This window comes from Oncorhynchus masou, chromosome 1 (genome assembly GCF_036934945.1).
Source record: "Oncorhynchus masou masou isolate Uvic2021 chromosome 1, UVic_Omas_1.1, whole genome shotgun sequence".
Lineage (NCBI taxonomy): Eukaryota > Metazoa > Chordata > Actinopteri > Salmoniformes > Salmonidae > Oncorhynchus > Oncorhynchus masou.
The window spans coordinates 64539774-64559913 of NC_088212.1; the positions used below are offsets into that span (position 1 = coordinate 64539774).

Here is a 20140-nt window from a genome sequence, read left to right on the forward strand (position 1 = left end):
CACCTCTCATCTTTTCCAAGCCAAACCTTCATATCATGATCGCTAACCACTACACGTAGCCTACATTGTTGTCAACAACCCGCTACAAGCAGTTTCACCGGCGGGCCCCGATAGCAATAAATTAATAAAACCTAAAGCTTACCTTGATTTGGAAGGATTCTAGTGTTGGAAAGCCATAGCCAGCTAGCTAACATAGCATCCCTCTATGTTTGAAAGTGAAAAAAATAAAACAAAATATAACTCTCTTTCTTGCTTCTCCTTCATTTTTAAGGAAATTAATTTGTTCAGAAGTGTTCAACTGTTGTCTTTCTCTTTGAGTCATCTACTCACCACATTTTATGCACAGCAGTGCTAGCTAACGTTAGCTTATGCTTTCAGTACTAGATTCATTCTCTGATCCTTTGATTGGGTGGACAACATGTCAGTTCATGCTGCAAGAGCTCTGAGAGGTTGGAGGACGTTCTCCAGAAGTTGTCATAATTACTGTGTAAGTCTATGGAAAGGGGTGAACACCATGAGCTTCCTAGGTTTTGTATTGAAGTCAATGTACACAGAGGAGGACGGAAACTAGTTGTCCTCCAGCTACACCATGGTGCTACCCTACAGGGTGCTGTTGAGGCCAATTCATTGAAAAACAGTGTGTTTTAATAAATTATTTGGTGACATGTAAATATATTTTAGTATAGTTTTATCTAAAGAGGATAACGTTTTTAATGTTTCCCTATTTTGATTTGTATGACATTCGAAGAGGAGGATGGTCCTCCCCTTCCTTCTCTGAGGAGCCTCCACTGGTATGTATTAGTTTGTGGATGTCCATCATCCATTTCGTACGATATGTCACAAATTGCAATTTGTACAATATGTTACGATTTTCAATACGTATATGTTACAAATTTCAATTTGTGGCTAACACTAAGGTTAACTAGGTGGCTAACATTTTTTATTCTACCTTTATTTAACTAGGCAAGTCAGTTAAGAACAAATTCTTATTTTCAACAATGGCCTAGGAACAGTGGGGTAACTGCCTTGTTCAGAGGTTGTTCAGAGAACAACAGATTTTTATCTTGTCAGCTCGGGGATTCAATCTTGCAACCTTACGGTTAACTAGTCCAATGCTCTAACCACTAGGCTACCTGCCGCCCCATTATCTAGGATAGGGGTTAAGGTTAATGTTAGGGTTAGGAGTTAAGGTTAGGGGAAGGGTTAGCTAATATGCTAAGTAGTTGAAAAGTATCTGAAAAGTAGTAAATAGTTGCAAAGATGCTAAATAGCTAAAATGCTAAAGTTGGGCTACTAGACGTTTGCGTTATACGCAGACCCATTCAACCCGACCACCCACCCTCTTTTAGTTTTTGCCTTAAGTAACCTTCTTTCTTATGTAACCATATCAAACGTAACATATCATACTAATTTGAGTGTCCTGGATTTACAGTTACTATATTACATCTAGTCTATGAGACCAGGCTGCTCCATCTCTCCTGCTCTCATTCTTTCAGCCCTCCTTTCCTAAAGACAATCTCTCCTTTCTCTTTAACCACAGAGCAACAAGTTAATCCTCCCTGAAAACAAAGGTGAGCCTTTATTCATTGAATTAAGTTGAAAAGCACAGTAAGAGACAGAAGATGAATTACCTGTGGCCTTGATGTTTTGCCACAGAATATGTGTGCAGCAGGCAGGCTCTGCAGATTGAGACCTCATGTCTGGGGGTTATTTTTTGGCACCGTCGGGTTGTATAATAATTCCTTTTCTCTCCTTCCTCTAAATTCAATTATCCTCACCAAGAGAATGCTTGAGTGGGGAGAATAGCAGTCTCAAGTTGTGTCTTCAAGCCTTGTCTCATCGCAAGCCAGCTGGTCAAATTATGTTGGAATACTTAGTGAGTTTGCAGGTAGTTAGTTCCATCATTGATCTGAGAGTAAGTAAGGATAGAATGCTAAGGCCAAGTCAGAACACTTAGAAGCTTTATAATTGTGTCAGAGGAAGTAAGATGGTAAAGACCAAAGGTGGACTAATGAATATTGATGGAGAGGAGACAGACAGGCAGAGGCAGGCAGAGATACATAGACAGGCCATGGAATGAAGATCCATGTAGCTATGACATGATTAAGTGTTCTGTGACTGGTTATTAGATACATCAATTACCTGTCCACTCCCTCTGGCCTCGTGGGAGTTTTAATAGATGGATCTCTAGGACAGTAAGCTGTCCTGTACCTCTCCTATGGGTGTGAATGGACCTCAACTTTGTCCTGAGTGACGGTCTGTGACACCCTCACAATGAGGATAATGTCAGATTTAACTCTGCAATACTGTACAGCTCACCGTGTATTTTACAAGTCACTCATCACCCTCATCGACCCTCCTCACATCCACTGCTTCCTTTCCTAGAGCCTAAGAAGTACAAGACCTCAGTTGAACCCCATAGAGCTACGCCAGTAGCATGAGAGTTCTTAGATGCCAAAATGTGTTCCCAACGTTTACACAAAACTGAATCACATGCCATAACTTGGATTACATTCACACTTGTCCAAGTTTTATGTAAGAGCCTAGAAATGCCTACCCATCCTGTTCACAAAGCTGATGTCAAATTACGTACAGTAACTCACTGCAGTGTACTCTGTTACCCTGTCCTCCCTTTCAAGCAAGCACGCACACACACACACACACACACACACACACACACACACACACACACACACACACACACACACACACACACACACACACACACACACACACACACACACACACACACACACACACACACACACACACACACACAAATACCTGGGGGACTTTTTTGGAAGTGTCTGTGTACCGTAAGGAAAAGGCTGAGAGCAGCCTGAGCAAATAGCCATCACAGAGAGGAAGTCAGAGTGGTCAGGGTAATACAGGGACAAACAGGAGGAACATAACAACCATGGGGATGACATAGGAAATATTGGACATTTTGTTCTCCGGAGATGAGAAATATTTTCATTCCAAGGGATGACAATGCTTCCTGAGCAAACACCACTGACTTTCGTCACCCAACATATTCAAATCATAATTCTTTACACAATCATGATAAAACATTGCCTTCAAGGTCCAATGCAGCCGTTTTTATCTCAATATCAAACATTTCTGGGTAACAAATGAAGTACCTTACCGTGATTGTTTTACAGTTTTGTCCAACTGCTTTACACACAAAATCTTTTCATGTCACACGATTTTTGAAACCTCTCACTTAAAGTGCAAAACTACACACCAAATATCCAAAACCATAAGCTATTTCTCAGCCTTTGACTCAGTTGTCAATTGCATAAAACACTTTTTTCAAAACACTACACACAATTCTCTACCTAAAACACAACAATCTAACAGGAAATGACTTGCTTTCCTTTAACAAACACAACCAATCAAAATGCTACACTTATTCACCAGGTCACACACACACTCCTCACATGTGCAAACACTAATAGCTTAACTGATCACTAACCAATCACTGCTTTACTGTAGTACAGGCCTATAAATAGGTCAAAGGTCAGATTAACTGTTTTGAACAATGAATGCCAACAATGGACAGAGAGCAAGAGGAGTAGGAGGAAGAAGAAGACGAGGGCAAAGAAGAGAAGGAAGGAGAGCCATCTCTGATGAGATTAGGGCAACATTTGTTGATCATGTGATCAACCACGGTTTGACCTTGATTCGATTTACAGTGGCGTCCATAATTCGAACCTTCAGAAATGAGAACAGGTATGCAACTATCTAATGACTATTTTAGCATTACAGCAATGTACTGTAAAATACGTACGACTGCATAGTATTGCATAAACATTTGTAACACTAAGCCATCCATTTACTGCACTGCATTGAATGAATGAGGTTGGTTTTCATGCTGTACTACATTGTTTTGTACATTGTTTACAGTTCCTATGCTGAACACATACTGTGTTTGAATTCTGTACAGAGTGGAAAGGCAAAGACATCATGGAGGACGAGGAAGCTTGTTTACAGATGTACAAGAGACTGCAATTATAAGTATGGGTTTGGCCAACAATGCAATTAGGATTCGAGAGATAAGAGAGCATATCTTGAATAATGACACCATATTTAACAACATCAATGCTGTAAGCCTGTCGACCATATAACGTATCCTCCAACAGCACCGAGTGACGATGAAACAACTTTACAAGGTGCCATTTGAGAAAAACTCTGACAGTCAAGAATATGCGACATGACTTTGTAGAGGTATGTATGCAACACTAATTCCAGTACTTCATACATACCATATTTACTCATTTGTATATCCTTTTGTCTGTTACAGAGAGTATTGGAGCTGGATGCCCATGTAATTCGCCATTAATTTATTTATGTGGATGAGGTTGGCTTCAACCTCACCAGAACCAGGTGCCGCAGAAGAAATGTAATAGGAAAGAGGGCAATTACCAATGTCCCTGGACAGCGTGGGGGTAATATAACTATGTGTGCTGCCATCACTCAAAACGGGGTCCTCCATCACAATGCCACACTGGGTCCGTACAACACCGGCCATATGCTCACTTTTCTGGATGCAATTTACACAATGCTTGTCCCTGATCCAGATCAAGAGCCTGCTAGATTTGTGGTTTTATGGGTCAATGTTAGTTTTCACCGGGCTGTTCTGGTCCAAAACTGGTTTGCCAGCCATCCACAATTTTGTATAGTTTTGTACCTACCCGCATATTCACCTTTTCTAAATCCCATAGAGGAATTCTTCTCAGCCTGGCACTGGAATGTGTATGACCTCCAACCCTATGCCCGCATGCTGCTTCTCCAGGCAATGGAGGATGCATGTGGGGACATAGAGGTTGCCTCTGTCCAAGGTTGGATACGCCATGCTAGGAGATACTTCCCTCCATGTTTGGCAAGAGAATACATATCTTGTGATGCGGACAAAGTATTGTGGCCAGACCCAGGCCGGAGAAGAGATGAAGCGTAGCCCCCCCCCCCCTCCCCCCCACCAATTCCTGGACTGCCCCCCCGGGACCCCACACACACAATTGCGTTCTTTACTGTATTCTAAAGAATATACTTTTGGTTTACATATGTTTATGCTTTTGTTGTATGCTACTGTATACAACAGTAATGTTTGGCCTAATAAATATGTTCTGTTTCTACATTGCTTGGTGTTTACAGTGTACTTGTTACCCCTCTCAGCAGATTACTTTCACTGTAGAACATTGTATTGAAATGTAGATATAAGCCTATGAAAGACCAAAGAGCTTCAGATTTAGAACAACAGTGTTTACATGGTATATCCAAAAATGTACTATTATGAAAGCAGTGTTAGCCATTTGATGCAAATGCTTCACTCTGACATGTGTTTATGGCATTTTGAATGCAGTGTTACATTTTGAAGGAGATGTGAGGCATTTTGCATTTTGTGTGTGCAGTTTTTGGAATTGTGTGTAGAGTTTTGAAAAATGGAGACAGTTTTGAAAACGTAAGCAGTTGGAAAAAACTGTAAATTAAAATGGTTACATTTTGCTAGGACTGTCTGAGCGTGGTTTGAGTGGGGAGGGGGAAACTGAAAAATAGCTGTTATTTGCAGAGAGGTTTGGAACTCTCTTATTGGTCTAACTAATTTACCGCATGGTGATGTCACCATGGAAAGCCGAAACTCCCTCCCACCAAAACACACTGATATTTCAGGCGGTCTTTTCAAACAGCTTTTATACTGAAAGGGCATTGATCATTATCACTATTTCACAGTATTATTCCAACCTTATAGTATGGAAATATATATAAAATACAGGTAATCTAATTTTTGACAGCACCGGGCCTCTCAAGTATTACAGTAAAAGTAAAGTTGAAGTGAGTTTAACAGAGGGCAAATCCCTGTTTTTATAATCTTATCCTGCTGCATTAGTAATACAGGAAAAGTATCGGCCAGACTGTTACACAGGCAAACAGTCCCTCCCTCACAGTATGAATCTAGGCTGCTCCACTCTCCTGGTGAGACAAGCCTGTGAAATATCCTCAAACACTTTCACTCAGCCTCTGTGTGTGTGTGTGTGTGTGTGCGTGTTTGTGTGTGTGTGTGCGTGTGCGTGCTTGCGTGCTTGCGTGTAGGTGGGTTGTATCTGTTCTCTTCTCCTTTCATTCTCTTCCATTGGGTTTTTCAAAGAAACCAAATCAACTCTTCTTTGTTTGAAGAACCTTCTAATAACCCTTTCTACCGAAGGTGATTGTTGCTTTTAGGAAGTCTTCAAACAGGTGGATATTGCTTGCTGTGATGTGTTCTATACCCCTACTCAGGCTTTCCTGTTACCTCTTGTTGCTTTAAGTGTGTATCACTAACCCACATATTTGTAGTCTAGTTAGATTGGCCTGTACCGTGGGGTCAGGAATGCTCCGTAAAATAAGCATTAGCCCTTCAGCTGCTTTTGGAAAAGCATCATTATAGAGAAACACATCAACAAATGTTACTTTTCAGTATTGGGGTCATTTGAGAAAGCTTTTGCTTTTTATAAAAAAGGCTACACTAATTTTTGTTTCTTTACCGAAGGCACTGTGTGCCCATATCCATATTCTTCTATGGACATTATGGCGTTGGATGCTCATGCTTATGTTCATCTGTAAAGCCAGACCAATCGAGCTGATCTTGCAACATGTCTCTGGACAGGAGATGTGTGCTCTGTTTCAGGCTTACTAACATAGAGAGAGACTGATGACCACCAAGCCTGCTCGGAGACACAAAGTAATTAGTTGTGCGATATCACATGATGAATGCACGACACAAATGAGACAGCCGTGTCTCTTGCTTGGCCATGAAGAGCTGTCTGTATATTTGTATTCACCGTATATTCTAGTGAACCTGAAAAGGTCTGTTTTGCATTCCTGCCTGGATGCTGCATGATAAATGTACACGACTACACAGACAAACCTACAGTAAATGCCATAATGCATTAAACATACCTTCACCTGACATTTTCAGAGTAGGAAACCATAAATAACTTTTCAATATTCAAATCTCAGGGCGTTTCTGAATCAACAGCACTGTTTGTCTGGATGTGTGGCCTATTATGTGAACACTCCGGAGAAGTGTAATCCCAAACTGACCATGGAATTCTTATTCATACACAAGAGGAAGAATAAAATGAAGGCCCCATAATGAAATGGATGTATGTCCAAATCCTAACATGAGATACACACATGAAACTGGAACTTTAAGTACTTTCCAGCAGGTTTGGTCTAATGTTTATGTCTCGTGCATGCAGATGTCCAGAAACCTTGAATACATTTCTGATCCATTATTGTGTTATTATCCCATAAAATGCAACATCTTTTTTTTTTTAACACAGTGACAGAAACCACATCGGTAACTACAGCCTGTAAACAACAGTCACATGTCAGTCCAAACACCTTATAGAGGTGTAAATGTACGTCTTTATTAGGTATGTCATTTTTGACAGGTGTTCAAGAACAGAAGAACTCAAGCAAATCAACATATACTCATATATTTAATAATACCTGCTATAATCCACAAGTCTAATAGCGTCATTCCATTGATTGAATAGATTGAATAGAATCTCATAATTATACTTTCCACCTGTCTTGGTAAAAATACAATATCAAGAGCAACCAGAATACAAAGAAGTGTTGGTCAATGATAGCACTGATAGACTACTATGTACAATCTTAAAATGGTAATGTTGTTGTAATACGGTATATAAACAGTATACAAGACTAGACCTGTTTTGCATTTGTTCATGTTTCTAAATCCTTTCTCTTAAGTGTTTTACTGTAGGTGTGTGTTGCAATGGAGTTTGTGTGGGAGGCCATAGTGGGCCATCATCACAGGGATGTGTAATAGAAACCGTACACTCAACTAGAAACAATAGCTCACTCTTTTAGAGGTAGGTAGAGGCGGCATTTCGGCACTCTGTCTGTCTGTAATGCCAAGCTAAACCTACTAGTGTAATGCATCACAACGATAGGTTTTTACCACATTAGTTTCTTCTTTACAATCACTCTCTGCCGCAACACACTCAATTTGAACAAATCAAATGCATGATCTGGATTTGCATTAAAAAAAACTATATATGAGTTCCTGGAATTTCACAAATGCAGCAACAATTTAAACACAGTACTAAAGACCCTTTCGTTAAAAAAAGAGAAGAATCAAAATACAATCAATTAAAGCAAGTACAGTTCTCCATAGCTAAAACCATGCATCAGTGGGATAATTGTCATGTACATTCTTCTTACAAAGCTACAGATAACCTATTTGGCATCTGACCAGTGTTGGTAGTTAAAAAAGACAAATCCAATGTAAGTTTCATTCTGAAAAGCACCTCCTTGAAAATAAATGGCAACTAAGCTGCCGACTAAGCTTTATGTTTTCCTGTGAGACAAATACAAAAATGAAGGACGAGGAGGAAAACTGACTTTGATGGTATTTAGAGTCGGTAACGCTCTAGGTTCTGACAGACTCTTTATGTTGAGTGACTACTTGATGGAGACGAACGCGTGCAAACAAACAAGACCTGGCTTCTCCGCTCTCTGTCGTCTCTCCATAATATCACACTATGTAAATGTGCTCAGAGAATCACAATGTTTCAACCTGGCACAAAGAGGCTGAGAGAAGAAGAAAAACAACAACACTATAATGGTCCTAGTGAGTCACTGGCTGGGCTGCCATGTCACCCTCCCAGACAGCGTGGATGAATGCACCATTTTTTTTTTTTTGTTGAACTGCAGTTGAGCCCAGACTCGTCTGGGACCACTAATATCAGCACCAGCTCTATTTTACACCTTATTTAAAACTAAACCAAGCCACTCTGCTCACAGCTGTGAGTAACATATTCACGATGTCCAATATGTTTACTATTTCATGGACGAAAGCCTCATTAAGGCTGTCAGTGTAGAAATAAGAGCAGTGGGGTTGGTCTGGGAGAGAAGGTTATGGATAATATAGAAGGAAAACAACAATGGAGAGGGTGGGAGACTGGAGTGATGAGTTTGGTATGGGTTTTCAGTTTGTGTGCTTGTGTAAATATCCCCATGTTCTCTTCAGTGCCACTGGAACCCGTGTTCACTCTGGGCCCAGGAAACCAAAAACAGCACAAACAAAACAACAGCAACAACAATAACAAAATGAATTCCATTCACATTTCAATGGAACAGCACTGTCCTGGAGGACTCACCCTTCCCACGTCCGATCAGGACCTTCAGGAAGGACACAGAACAAACAACACAATGAGGTGGGTGTTGATAACACAGAGAGGTTTAGCCTACCTGTCCACACATTCTTAATGAAGGCCCTTTCTGTAGACCGGGGCAACGTTATTATAGTAAACTTAAACTGAAGCTAAAACAAAAACCAATCATGAAAAAACTATTTAGAAACTGAAATGAAATAATGAATAAACCCGTTTGAAAAACTAAAACTATTATCTTTGACTCCAAAACGACCTCTAATGAAAAAAAACATTCATGAATTACTGTATGTTGTTTCATTTTGTCCCCTAAACTTTGGACAGAAATCGAATGGGGTTTTCATGCTTTTGAAGTGTTTTAAAGCTACTGAAATGCTGCCAGGAGATGGGTAAGTTTCAAATAGGCCTAGTTTGTGCATCACTGTCACTAGCTATCACTAGCTAACAAGGAAAGAAATTGGCTAAGTAGCTAACTTCATTCACCTTTAGGAACGGACTGGCCGAAATGTCAGATGGGCAGGTGCATTTTTAGCCCAGTGGGCCTGTCTAACGTTTTTGTTGTTGCACAAAATCATCATTATCTGGCTAATAATGGGGGCCTTAAATAAATCAAATGGGCTGGTGAGGGGGCTTCAAGTGAAAAAAATGTCTGGTTTATCAGGGCTGATTTCTGGTCCCAGTCTGCCCCTGTTCGTCTTATATGTACCACTAAAGTTAAAAAGCATTGGATTGGTGTAAACATGGGTGAGAGAGAGTTTCCTTCCACCATATTTTTTAATACCAGTCTCAGCGCTTGAGATGGAGTTTATGGAGTTTATAATTTAAACCTGATCAATCAGCCCCAAAAACCTTACAATACAAAATGGCTCAACATGCTTTTTGTCCCTAACACAAAAACTGAAATTAAACAATAAAAAAAACTAAATTGCATGTTTGTTGTTAGTTCTTCGCAACTAGGACATACCTGGAGGGTATATACTGTCATTATATGTTTCTATATCGTTCCAATGTCAAATAAAACTTCACATATCACTGTTGTCTCATATATGGTTTTCTCAATGCTTTAGCCCACCATGTAATTATCTGTGTACTCCATATATACTCCATAGAACTAGAGGTGATTTATCACCTCACCTGTACATTGTTATTGCTCAGATAAAGTATGCTCTAAAGCTGAGTCACTTCCATAAAAAGGATTTATCAGTAATTCGGAGTGTAAAAATACACTTCCTAATCAACCCATTGAAAGTACCAATAGCCTTACTGCTCCTTATGAGAAGCAGTATAAAACTGTCAGTAATCATTCATCTTGGTGACATTGATGAACATGATTCACAGAATCATTAGGTAATACACTAAAAAACAGTTCTAACAGGTAGTTTGGCATAATAATGAGAGCTTGTCTTTTGACTAGTGTCATAAAAGAGATGTTGCCGTACTCACTGAGATATCTTGCAGTTGGTTGTTGTGACGAAGCGTCCCGTGTAGTGGATATTGCACCTCACCACGTTGTTGGTGAAGTCGGACTCCAATATAAGGTACTTGGGGTTGACCTGGAGCTGAGAGGCAGAGGAGGACACAAGAGGATACCACTACAGCTAGGCAGGTAGGAATGAAACAATAACTTACACAGTACTTTCATCAGCAAAACAAAGGAGATGATTGTGGACTTCAGGAAACAGCAGAGGGAGCACCCCCCTATCCACATCGACGGGACAGTAGTCGAGAGGGTAGTAAATTTTAAGTTCCTCGGCGTACACATCACGGACAAACTCAATTGGTCCACCCACACAGACAGCGTTGTGAAGAAGGCGCAGCAGCGCCTCTTCAACCTCAAGAGGCTGAAGAAATTTGGCTTGTCACCAAAAGCACTCACAAACTTTTACAGATGCACAATTGAGAGCATCCTGTCGGGCTGTATCACCGCCTGGTACGGCAACTGCTCCGCCCACAACCGCAAGGCTCTCCAGAGGGTAGTGGGGTCTGCACAACGCATCACCGGGGGCAAACAACCTTCCCTCCAGGACACCTACACCACCCGATGTCACAGGAAGGCCATAAAGATCATCAAGGACAACAACCACCCGAGCCACTGCCTGTTCTTCCCGCTATCATCCAGAAGGCGAGTTCAGTACAGGTGCATCAAAGCTGGGACCGAGAGACTGAAAAACAGCTTCTATCTCAAGGCCATCAGACTGTTAAACAGCCACCACTAACATTGAGTGGCTGCTGCCAACATTATGACTCGACTCCAGCCACTTTAATAATGGAAATTGATGGAAATTAATGTAAAAAAGGTATCACTAGCCAATTTAAACAATGCCACTTAATATAATGTTTACATACCCTACATTACTCATCTCAAATGTATATGTATATACTGTACTCTATATCATCTACTGCATCTTTATGTAATACATGTATCACTAGCCACTTTAAATTTGTAAGTCGCTCTGGATAAGAGCGTCTGCTAAATGACTTAAATGTAATGTTAAACTATGCCACTTTGTTTACATACCCTATATTACTCATCTCATATGTATATACTGTACTCAATACCATCTACTGCATCTTGCCTATGCCGTTCTGTATCGTCACTCATTCATATATCTTTATGTACATATTCTTTATCCCTTTACACTTGTGTGTATAAGGTAGTAGTTGTGGAATTGTTAGGTTAGATTACTCGTTGGTTATTACTGCATTGTCGGAACTAGAAGCACAAGCATTTCGCTACGCTCACATTAACATCTGTTAATCATGTGTATGTGACAAATACAATTTGATTTGATTTGATTTGGAATTCTGGGCAGAGACTGGTGGGAAAATCTTGATTTGATTTGGAATTCTGGGCAGAGACTGGTGGGAGAATCTTGATTTGATTTGGAATTCTGGGCAGAGACTGGTGGGAGAATCTTTATTTGAGATACTGTATGTGTAAATAAAACAGTTGAAGTGCTGCTTAAATCATCTGTTGATATCAATGGGGAATTGATGAGGAACTAAGATAGCTTTATATGTGTGCTCTAGGCTCATTTATGTGCTCTCTGACACCTGGAGTTGCATGGCAAATGGTCCAGGAAAAAGGACAATGCCCAAGGATTAGTTAGCCCTTCCCCTTCTGAGGGGCCAAGAATTTTGGCCCCTCAGAGGGGGAAGGGCTGACTAGTCCTTCGGCATTGTCCTTTGTTGTATCTCTGCTATCTCTATAGTATCCAAATATGGTTTCTATCTGAAACTTGTTCACTGAGGATAACTCTGATGCTATCTATATATATGTATTATCTCTGTGGTTACTGTTCACTGAGGATAACTCTGATGCTATCTATATATATGTATTATCTCTGTGGTTACTGTTCACTGAGGATAACTCTGATGCTATCTATATATATGTATTATCTCCGTGGTTACTGTTCACTGAGGATAACTCTGATGCTATCTATATATATGTATGATCTCTGTAGTTTCTTGTGTCTGTATAGGGTGAACTCTGAATTACTATAAGCAAAAATATTTGATGTTCCTCTCAGGAAGTCTGTCTTATTTACATTGGTCTCCTCCCATCAAGCTTTTAAGTGCTGTGACACCCTGTGTAGATTGGGCCTGGGAGTGTTTAGGTTACTGCCAACTTGGTATCATTTGATTGCTCAATGGTGGTTGGTTTTGGGTTGAACGGCTACACCTTCAGATGTTATACATGGAATGAAATGCCTTTGATCTCTCTCTCATCCTGTATCCAGTCCAGGCCCCAAAAATGGTCAAAGACTCCAGTCACCCAAGTCATAGAATGTTCTCTCTGCTACCGCATGGCAAGCAGGAACCGGAGCGCCAAGTCTAGTTCCAAAAGGCTCCTTAACAGCTTCTACCCCCAGGCCATAAGACCGCTGAACAATTAATCAAATAGCCCCCGGACAATTTACATTAACCCCCCCTCCCTTTGTTTTTACACTGCTGCTATTCTCTGTTTATTATCTATTCGTAGACATGTTACAAATTACCTCAACTATTCTGTACCCCCACACATTGACTTGGTACACCCTGTATATAGCCTCGTTATTGTTCTAGAATCTTTTTATTCAATTTTTTTTTTTTACTTTATTGAAATATTTTCTTAACTCTATTTCTTGAGCTTCATTGTTGGTTGAGGGCTTGGTAAGGTCTACACCTGTTGTATTCAGAGCATGTGACAAATTACATTTGATTAAGAGGAAGGTTGTAGGATCCATTCCAATTTCTTAGGCTTCCAGGCCTCTGGACTAGTAAACATATTTGTTTTCATGCTTTGTCCTGTAAATTCATTTTATAATCTACTGTATATACTTAGAATAATGCCTTGTAATGCTTGTTAATGCTTTGTATCTTAAGCTTTATGGCTTGTAGGTGAATCCATTCATTGTACAATGTTAATTAAATACCTGCCTTTGATATAGACAATTCTCAGACCAATTCTTGCTCGTCAACGTCAGCTCATTGCCTAATGCTTGCTTGTATATTTTAATTATCTTTATGCAGTTTATGAACATTTTAATAGGCTAATTGTTTAGTCTTCTTACGAGTTGCATGTGAGGTATTTATAATATCGTATATACTGTATATTGACATGTCAAATATTACTGTCCACTACATGCAACCCAAGTTAGGATTTGTCCCACATTGAAACACTTGAGGGCAACACAGACAGGCAGAGAGCAATGGGACTGAATGGCAGTCAAAACTAGTAGATCGGTATGAGCCACAGTCTAGGAAACAGTCTAGGAAACGTAATGTTTTATAGCTTTAGACAACTTTCCAAATATAAAACTTTCCGATACATTTTTCCAGTAACCTTTTCTTATGGAATGTTGCCTTTGGAATGTCGCCTTCCTGGAAGATTACCAAGATTACCATCAGAACTTTCCTCTGCTCTTAGTCTCACCTTTAGTATGTAGTTCCCAGGTTGGATGTCTGTTATATCGATCCACTGGCAATCAATATCAGCGTTGTACGTATCGTAGCAGCCCGGACTCAGACCCTGGAGGAACATAGAGGAGAGTTATTCATGTTGAACTTCAACAGTCTATGCTTATAGCTCAGCACCAGAGAGACGTTCCTCTGCACCATCTCTGACTCATAGAAAGACTGAGTGGGGTGGAAGAACTGTTAAACAAGAGACATGTTGTCGTTGCTCGCTGAAATCTCAGATGATGATATATTGTTGCAGTACCTAGTGCAAGACCATGACACCGACTTGCCGTCGGACAAAGGAATGATGCCATGCCAAATATATTGGCAAATCTACTTTAGTGAGATATGTGTTGGTGTATCTACCTGAGTGTGAGATGTGCAGGCATAACGCTTCAGGTGACCAAAGTCACAGGTGGTGTCCTCCAGACAGAAGCTGGCCTTGTGTCCCTCAGCCACCTTCCTTCCCGTGGTGACCTCCAGCAGGTCATAGTGGCTGAACTCATCCATGCTGTGGTAGTGTCTGTGGGTAGACAGAATGGCAAATAGGTGTCCGGTAGTGCAACAAGAGGGGAGTAAACGGCCACTTTTACCTTATTAATATATCTATCTATATCTATCCATATATATATATATATATATATATATATATATATATATATATATATATATATATATATATATATATATATATATATATATATATATATATATATATATATATATTTATAATATGCATATCCTAGCTTCTGGGCCTGAGTAGCAGGCAGTTTACTTTGGGCACACTTTTCATCCAGACGTCAAAATACCGCTGCCTAGCCCAAAGAGGTTCAAATTAATTTGTGACAGGTAAAAAGCATCTGTGTGTAGTGCAAGAGAGAGAGGAGGCATGGCACAGGGTGGTCAGCAGGGGAACAACGGAGAGTCTCATTTTAACATTTATAAATTCAGTTAATGACAGGTACAACAGCCAATACTAGAGGCATGCTCAATTTGCATAAAGTATAATTACATGATAATCAGTAAACCAACACAAAGCAAACTGTTTACTGCAGGCCACCATCCAACGTCTTTAAATTAGATGTGCTTGTTTATTTGAACAGCCCATTGCCCTCACCTGTCAACACTTCAACTCGGTGCAGCATTGACGAAGCATATCACAAAGTACCAAAGGAGACTAGAATGTAATTAATACCTACAACCATGCACTGATGAAGCAAGACATTAACAATCGATTGATGTATGAGGTCTCGTTAATTACTTTCTATCAATCTGGAAAGTTTTAATCACTACCGCACGATAAGTGAAGGATTGAGCATCTGTTTGTGTGTGTGTGTGACTGTGTTAACACAGCTTTGAATGTGTTGGAATGCTGCGTTTTGCCACTGCTAGCCAGGTTACCCATGAGAACAAATCATATCCTCAGAATGTGAAATGAGTTGCACCGCTCCGTGTCTCAGTGCACTGCTGGTGCTGGTCCATATGAAATCATTTACTCTAATAGCCTTTTACCATCTTGTAGCTGGGATGTGGACCAATGCCAAGTGTCAGACAGTGACCTGAGAGGGCTGGCTGTTTACAGTTGCCCTCTGCAGACCAGCATGTTGTGAATATCCTTTCCATACTAACTGTTAACACAGTGTTACTCAGACAAATCCGACAGATACCGCTACACTGTAAGGTTGAGAACACAAGTGACATACATGGGGGATTCCTTTAAATATGCATTAGAAAAAGTGTTGCACTGTGAATAAGAAGACATCCTCTGTCTTATTCAGTCTCCTGCTGTTTGGAATAAATGGCAGCATGGTAAATGTAAAACATATTGCATCTCGATTCCCAGATACAGTAATGGCCTCGCATTTCAGCCAAGTCAGATTTCCTATGAAAGACGTCATCTGAACTGTGAACACAGCGCCTAATGGCTGAAAAGCTGGAGTGCTTTGTCAACCTATTCATCTCACATGTACTTATATGTATCCTAATCCTATTTATTGAAATTAATCACCTTTTCTTGCTATTTTTACCGAAAGTCACATTCCAGATTCCAGACACTAAGAATTTTGTCAGTGTTTGTTTTGGTGAATGTAGTGCAGGTGTGGTAATGCTGGAGCTGGTTCAGTCAGTTTGACTCAGACTGTATAAATAATAACCTAGTCTCCTTACCTCATGCTCCTTGTTTTAACATAGCTACAACTTTTTACTGGCGTAGTCATTAGATGGAATGGAATGGAATGGAGGGAAAGGCACACGGGTACTTTCCACCAATGGAGGAGGTGACAAATGAAAGAAGTCATTCTTTCCATAGCAGTTGAAGATGGTAAACAGCTCCTCTCAGGTAAGGAACAGTGTGTTTCCGCAGGCTAAAATCTACACGATGTGATTCTCTAAGGGGGATCTGCACCGACTACACAGGGAATCTGTAAACCCAGAGGAATTGAAAGGGCTGCACACTGAGTAACCTGAGAGGGCAGCTCTCTGCAAAACACCCTCTATATGTGGTGTGTATGAGTGTGTTTGTGCGTGTGTGTGTTTGTGTGTATGTGTCTATGGGCAGGGGTTTTGAGGCGGGTGTTCAGTGCAATGGGGGTTTCAAATATGGCCATAACTTCTTCCCACGACAGACGTTTATTTATAGATGGTAGCCTTGAGATTGTTATCTCTCTGTGAGAGTGGGACAGACAGGGAGACACTGGGCCTAGAGCTGTCTGGACTGGAGGGCCCTTTCCCTCACCTTGGAATCCTGGATCTCCCCCTGTGACTATGTCAACTAAAGAGAATTAACTTTTGGAAGGACACATGGAGAAGGCTGGAATAAGACTGGCTTGTAATCCTAACAAGCAAACATTCCAATCCCACTTTGCACTTTATACCCATGAGTCATTTCCCAGTTGTGTTCAAATGCAATACAAAGACTTCCAGGAGGCCAGGCAGGAGAAGGGGGGAAATATTTAGTGGATGGTGTTTGCATTCCATATAGTGCAACCAGATTACAGGAATCACAGAAATGTATCACATAACACCTGGGCAAACAGTAGCCACGACCTTTGACCTTAGAGGTAAGGGGTCACTGTATGCTTGTGCTGCATAGAGATAAAGAGAGCAAAAGAGGACTTTGCTTTGTCATTATGGGGTATTGTGTGTAGATTGTGTGCAGATAGATGATCCTAAAATCAATTTTAGGATAATGCTGTAACGTAACAAAATGTGAAAAAAGCCAAGGGGTCTGATTACTTTCCGAAGGCCCTGTCCGTCATCCGGAATTTAACTGTGAACATCTGTTGTACTGTTTGATCATTATTGATCACTCTATTGTGTAAATGGGTTTTTGAGTTGTACATAATTCTTAATAGAGAAATCTGAATCTATTTAAATTAAACCGAGTTCATACTATGTTTGTTGCCCTAAAACACTGATTCGAAGGTTTTATCCTAAACTTTCTGTACCGTACAACATTTGCTCAATACACAAATTAACATATGGATGGATTAAGGGGGCACACTCTGACTACACATTGTAGTACAATATTCCATTGGGGGGCAAAATGTAGGACAGTAAAGTTGATTTGGCAAAGAGTGTTCGTTTTCTCAAAACAAGCACACTTGTTACTGTGTTCTTTTTATTTAGTTAAGTTAAGAACTAATTCTTATTTACAATGATGGCCTAACCTGGCCGATGCTGGACCAATTGTGCACCACCCTATGGGACTCGCAATCCTGGCCAGATGTGCTGCAGCCTGGATTTGAACCAGGTACTGCAGTGACGCCTCTTGCACTGAGATGCAGTGCCTTAGACCACTGTGCCACTCGGGAGTCGAGGAGTTCTGTGCTGTTCCACTAACACACAATCATGTCATCATATAATACCAAACACCAGGCCTATGATGCCAGGGCACAGATTGACAGGAACATTTATGGATTATATTCCCATTTCCATTGGCCAATCAAATCAAGCTGTTGCATTGGCTAACTCCCGCCCTGGAAACCAATGTATAAACGAACAGTGATGTCAGCAGGCAACATTGCCAATCTGCTAACGGGCAGTCGACATTCCATAGAGCTGAGGACAGTAAGTACAGCCTGAGACTTGTTGCACAAACCCTTTGAACCCAGACATACTGTGACCAACAAAATCATTGTGGAACGCAAGGTCATAGAGGAAGGGCAGGGCAGAGGGTGTCCAAACATATCAGTGATGTCATGACATACTGTATTAAGTAAAGCCATGATTTCACCAAAAAGATCAAACGTGAATGCACCGAACTCAGTTCACCAAACTAATAGAAAAAGAACGAGCTAAAGAGACAACTTTTAATGTCAAGTGAAACAGCAAATCTGATTAACCCTGTAGAGCAAGGGTCTTACAGTTTTTAGTATAATAGCAAGGTTGTGTACAATGGCAACGGAGAGGATGGCTGCTGTTTTATGGGCTCTTAACCAATCGTGCTATTTTGTTTGTTTTTTCGCATTGTTTGCAACTTATTTTATACATAATGTTGCTGCTACTGTCTCTTATGACCGAAAAGAGCTTCTGGACATCAGAACAGCGATTACTCACCTCGAATTGGACAAATCATTTTTCTTTAACGAGTCGGAAGAGAGGGATTCACTCCAGACACCCGAACAGGCCCTCATCCACGTCATTTGCAGAAGAAAGAGACTGAGGTTTCGAGGAAGGAGATAGGGGTGTCTTATGAGGATCTGGCAACGAGTGGCTAATCGGCCTTTGCCATCGGTACCATTGGCCAACGTGCAATTTCTGGATAATAAAATGGACAAACTAAAAGCGCATACAGTATATCCTACCAACGGGACACTAAAAACTAATATCTTATGATTCACCAACATGAATAACATGAATAACCGACATGAATAGCTGGCGGGTTATACACTGTACCGGCAGGATAGAAAAGCAGGCCTCTGGTAAGACAAGGGGTGGCACTCTATGAACAGTTGTAAACAACAGCTGGTGCACAATATCTAAGGAAGTCTCAAGGTTTTACTCGCCTGAGGTAGAGTATCTCATGATAAGCTGTAGTGGCTTCTACCTAGAGAGTTTTCATCTGTATTTTTCATAGCTGTCTACACAACACCACAGACCGATGCTGGCACTAAAACCGCACTCAATGAGCTGCATACTGCCATGAGAAAACAGGAAAATGCTCATCCAGAGGCTACGCTCCTAGTGGCCGAGGACTTTAATTCAGGGAAGCTTAAATCAGTTTGACCTAATTTCTATCAGCATGTTAAATGTGCAACCAGAGGGAAAAACATTCTAGACCAGCTTTATTCCACACAAAGAGACAAAGCTCTCCCTCGTCCTCCATTTGGCAAATCTGGCCCTAATTCTATACTCCTGATTCCTGCTTACAAGCAAAAATTAAAGCAGGAAGCACCAGTGACTCGGTCTATAAAAAAGTGGTCAGATGAAACAGATGCTAAACTACAGGACTGTTTTGCTAGCACAGACTGGAATATGTTTCGGGATTCTTCCGATAGCATTGAGGAGTACACCACATCAGTCACTGGCTTCATCAATAAGTGCATCGAGGACGTCGTCCCCACAGTGACTGTACGTACGTACCCCAACCAGAAGCCATGGATTACAGGAAACAATCGCACTGAGCTAAAGGGTAGAGCTGCCGCTTTCAAGGAGCAGGACTCTAACCCGGAAGCTTATAAGAAATCCCCTAATGCCCTCCGACGAACCATCAAACAGGCAAAGCGTCAATACAGGACTAAGATTTAATCATACTACATCGGCTCCGACGCTCGTCGGATGTGGCAGGGCCTGCAAACTATTACAGACTACAAAGGGAAGCACAGCTAAATAACTTCTATGCTCGCTTCGAGGCAAGTAACTGAAACATGCATGAGAGAATCTGCTGTTCCGGACGACTATGTGATCACGCTCTCCGCAGCCGATGTGAGTAAGACCTTTAAACAGGTTAACATTCACAAGGCTACAGGGCCAGACGGACTACCAGGACGTGTACTCTGAGCATGCGCAGACCAACTGGC

The 20140-nt window shown here is 40.9% G+C and overlaps 1 protein-coding gene across 1 annotated transcript in view; it reads right to left on the reverse strand.

Moving 5' to 3' along the window:
- Positions 1-7376: 7376 nt before the first annotated feature.
- LOC135548111 (lysyl oxidase homolog 1-like) overlaps positions 7377-20140 on the reverse strand; it is a 28915-nt gene continuing 16151 nt past the window's right edge. The window contains exons 4-7 of the mRNA XM_064977397.1: positions 14487-14643; positions 14095-14190; positions 10623-10738; positions 7377-9189 (exon numbers count right to left, since the gene is read on the reverse strand). Coding sequence (XP_064833469.1) covers positions 9183-9189; positions 10623-10738; positions 14095-14190; positions 14487-14643 — 376 coding nt within the window. The 3' untranslated portion in view covers positions 7377-9182. The remainder of the gene's footprint in view (positions 9190-10622; positions 10739-14094; positions 14191-14486; positions 14644-20140) is intronic.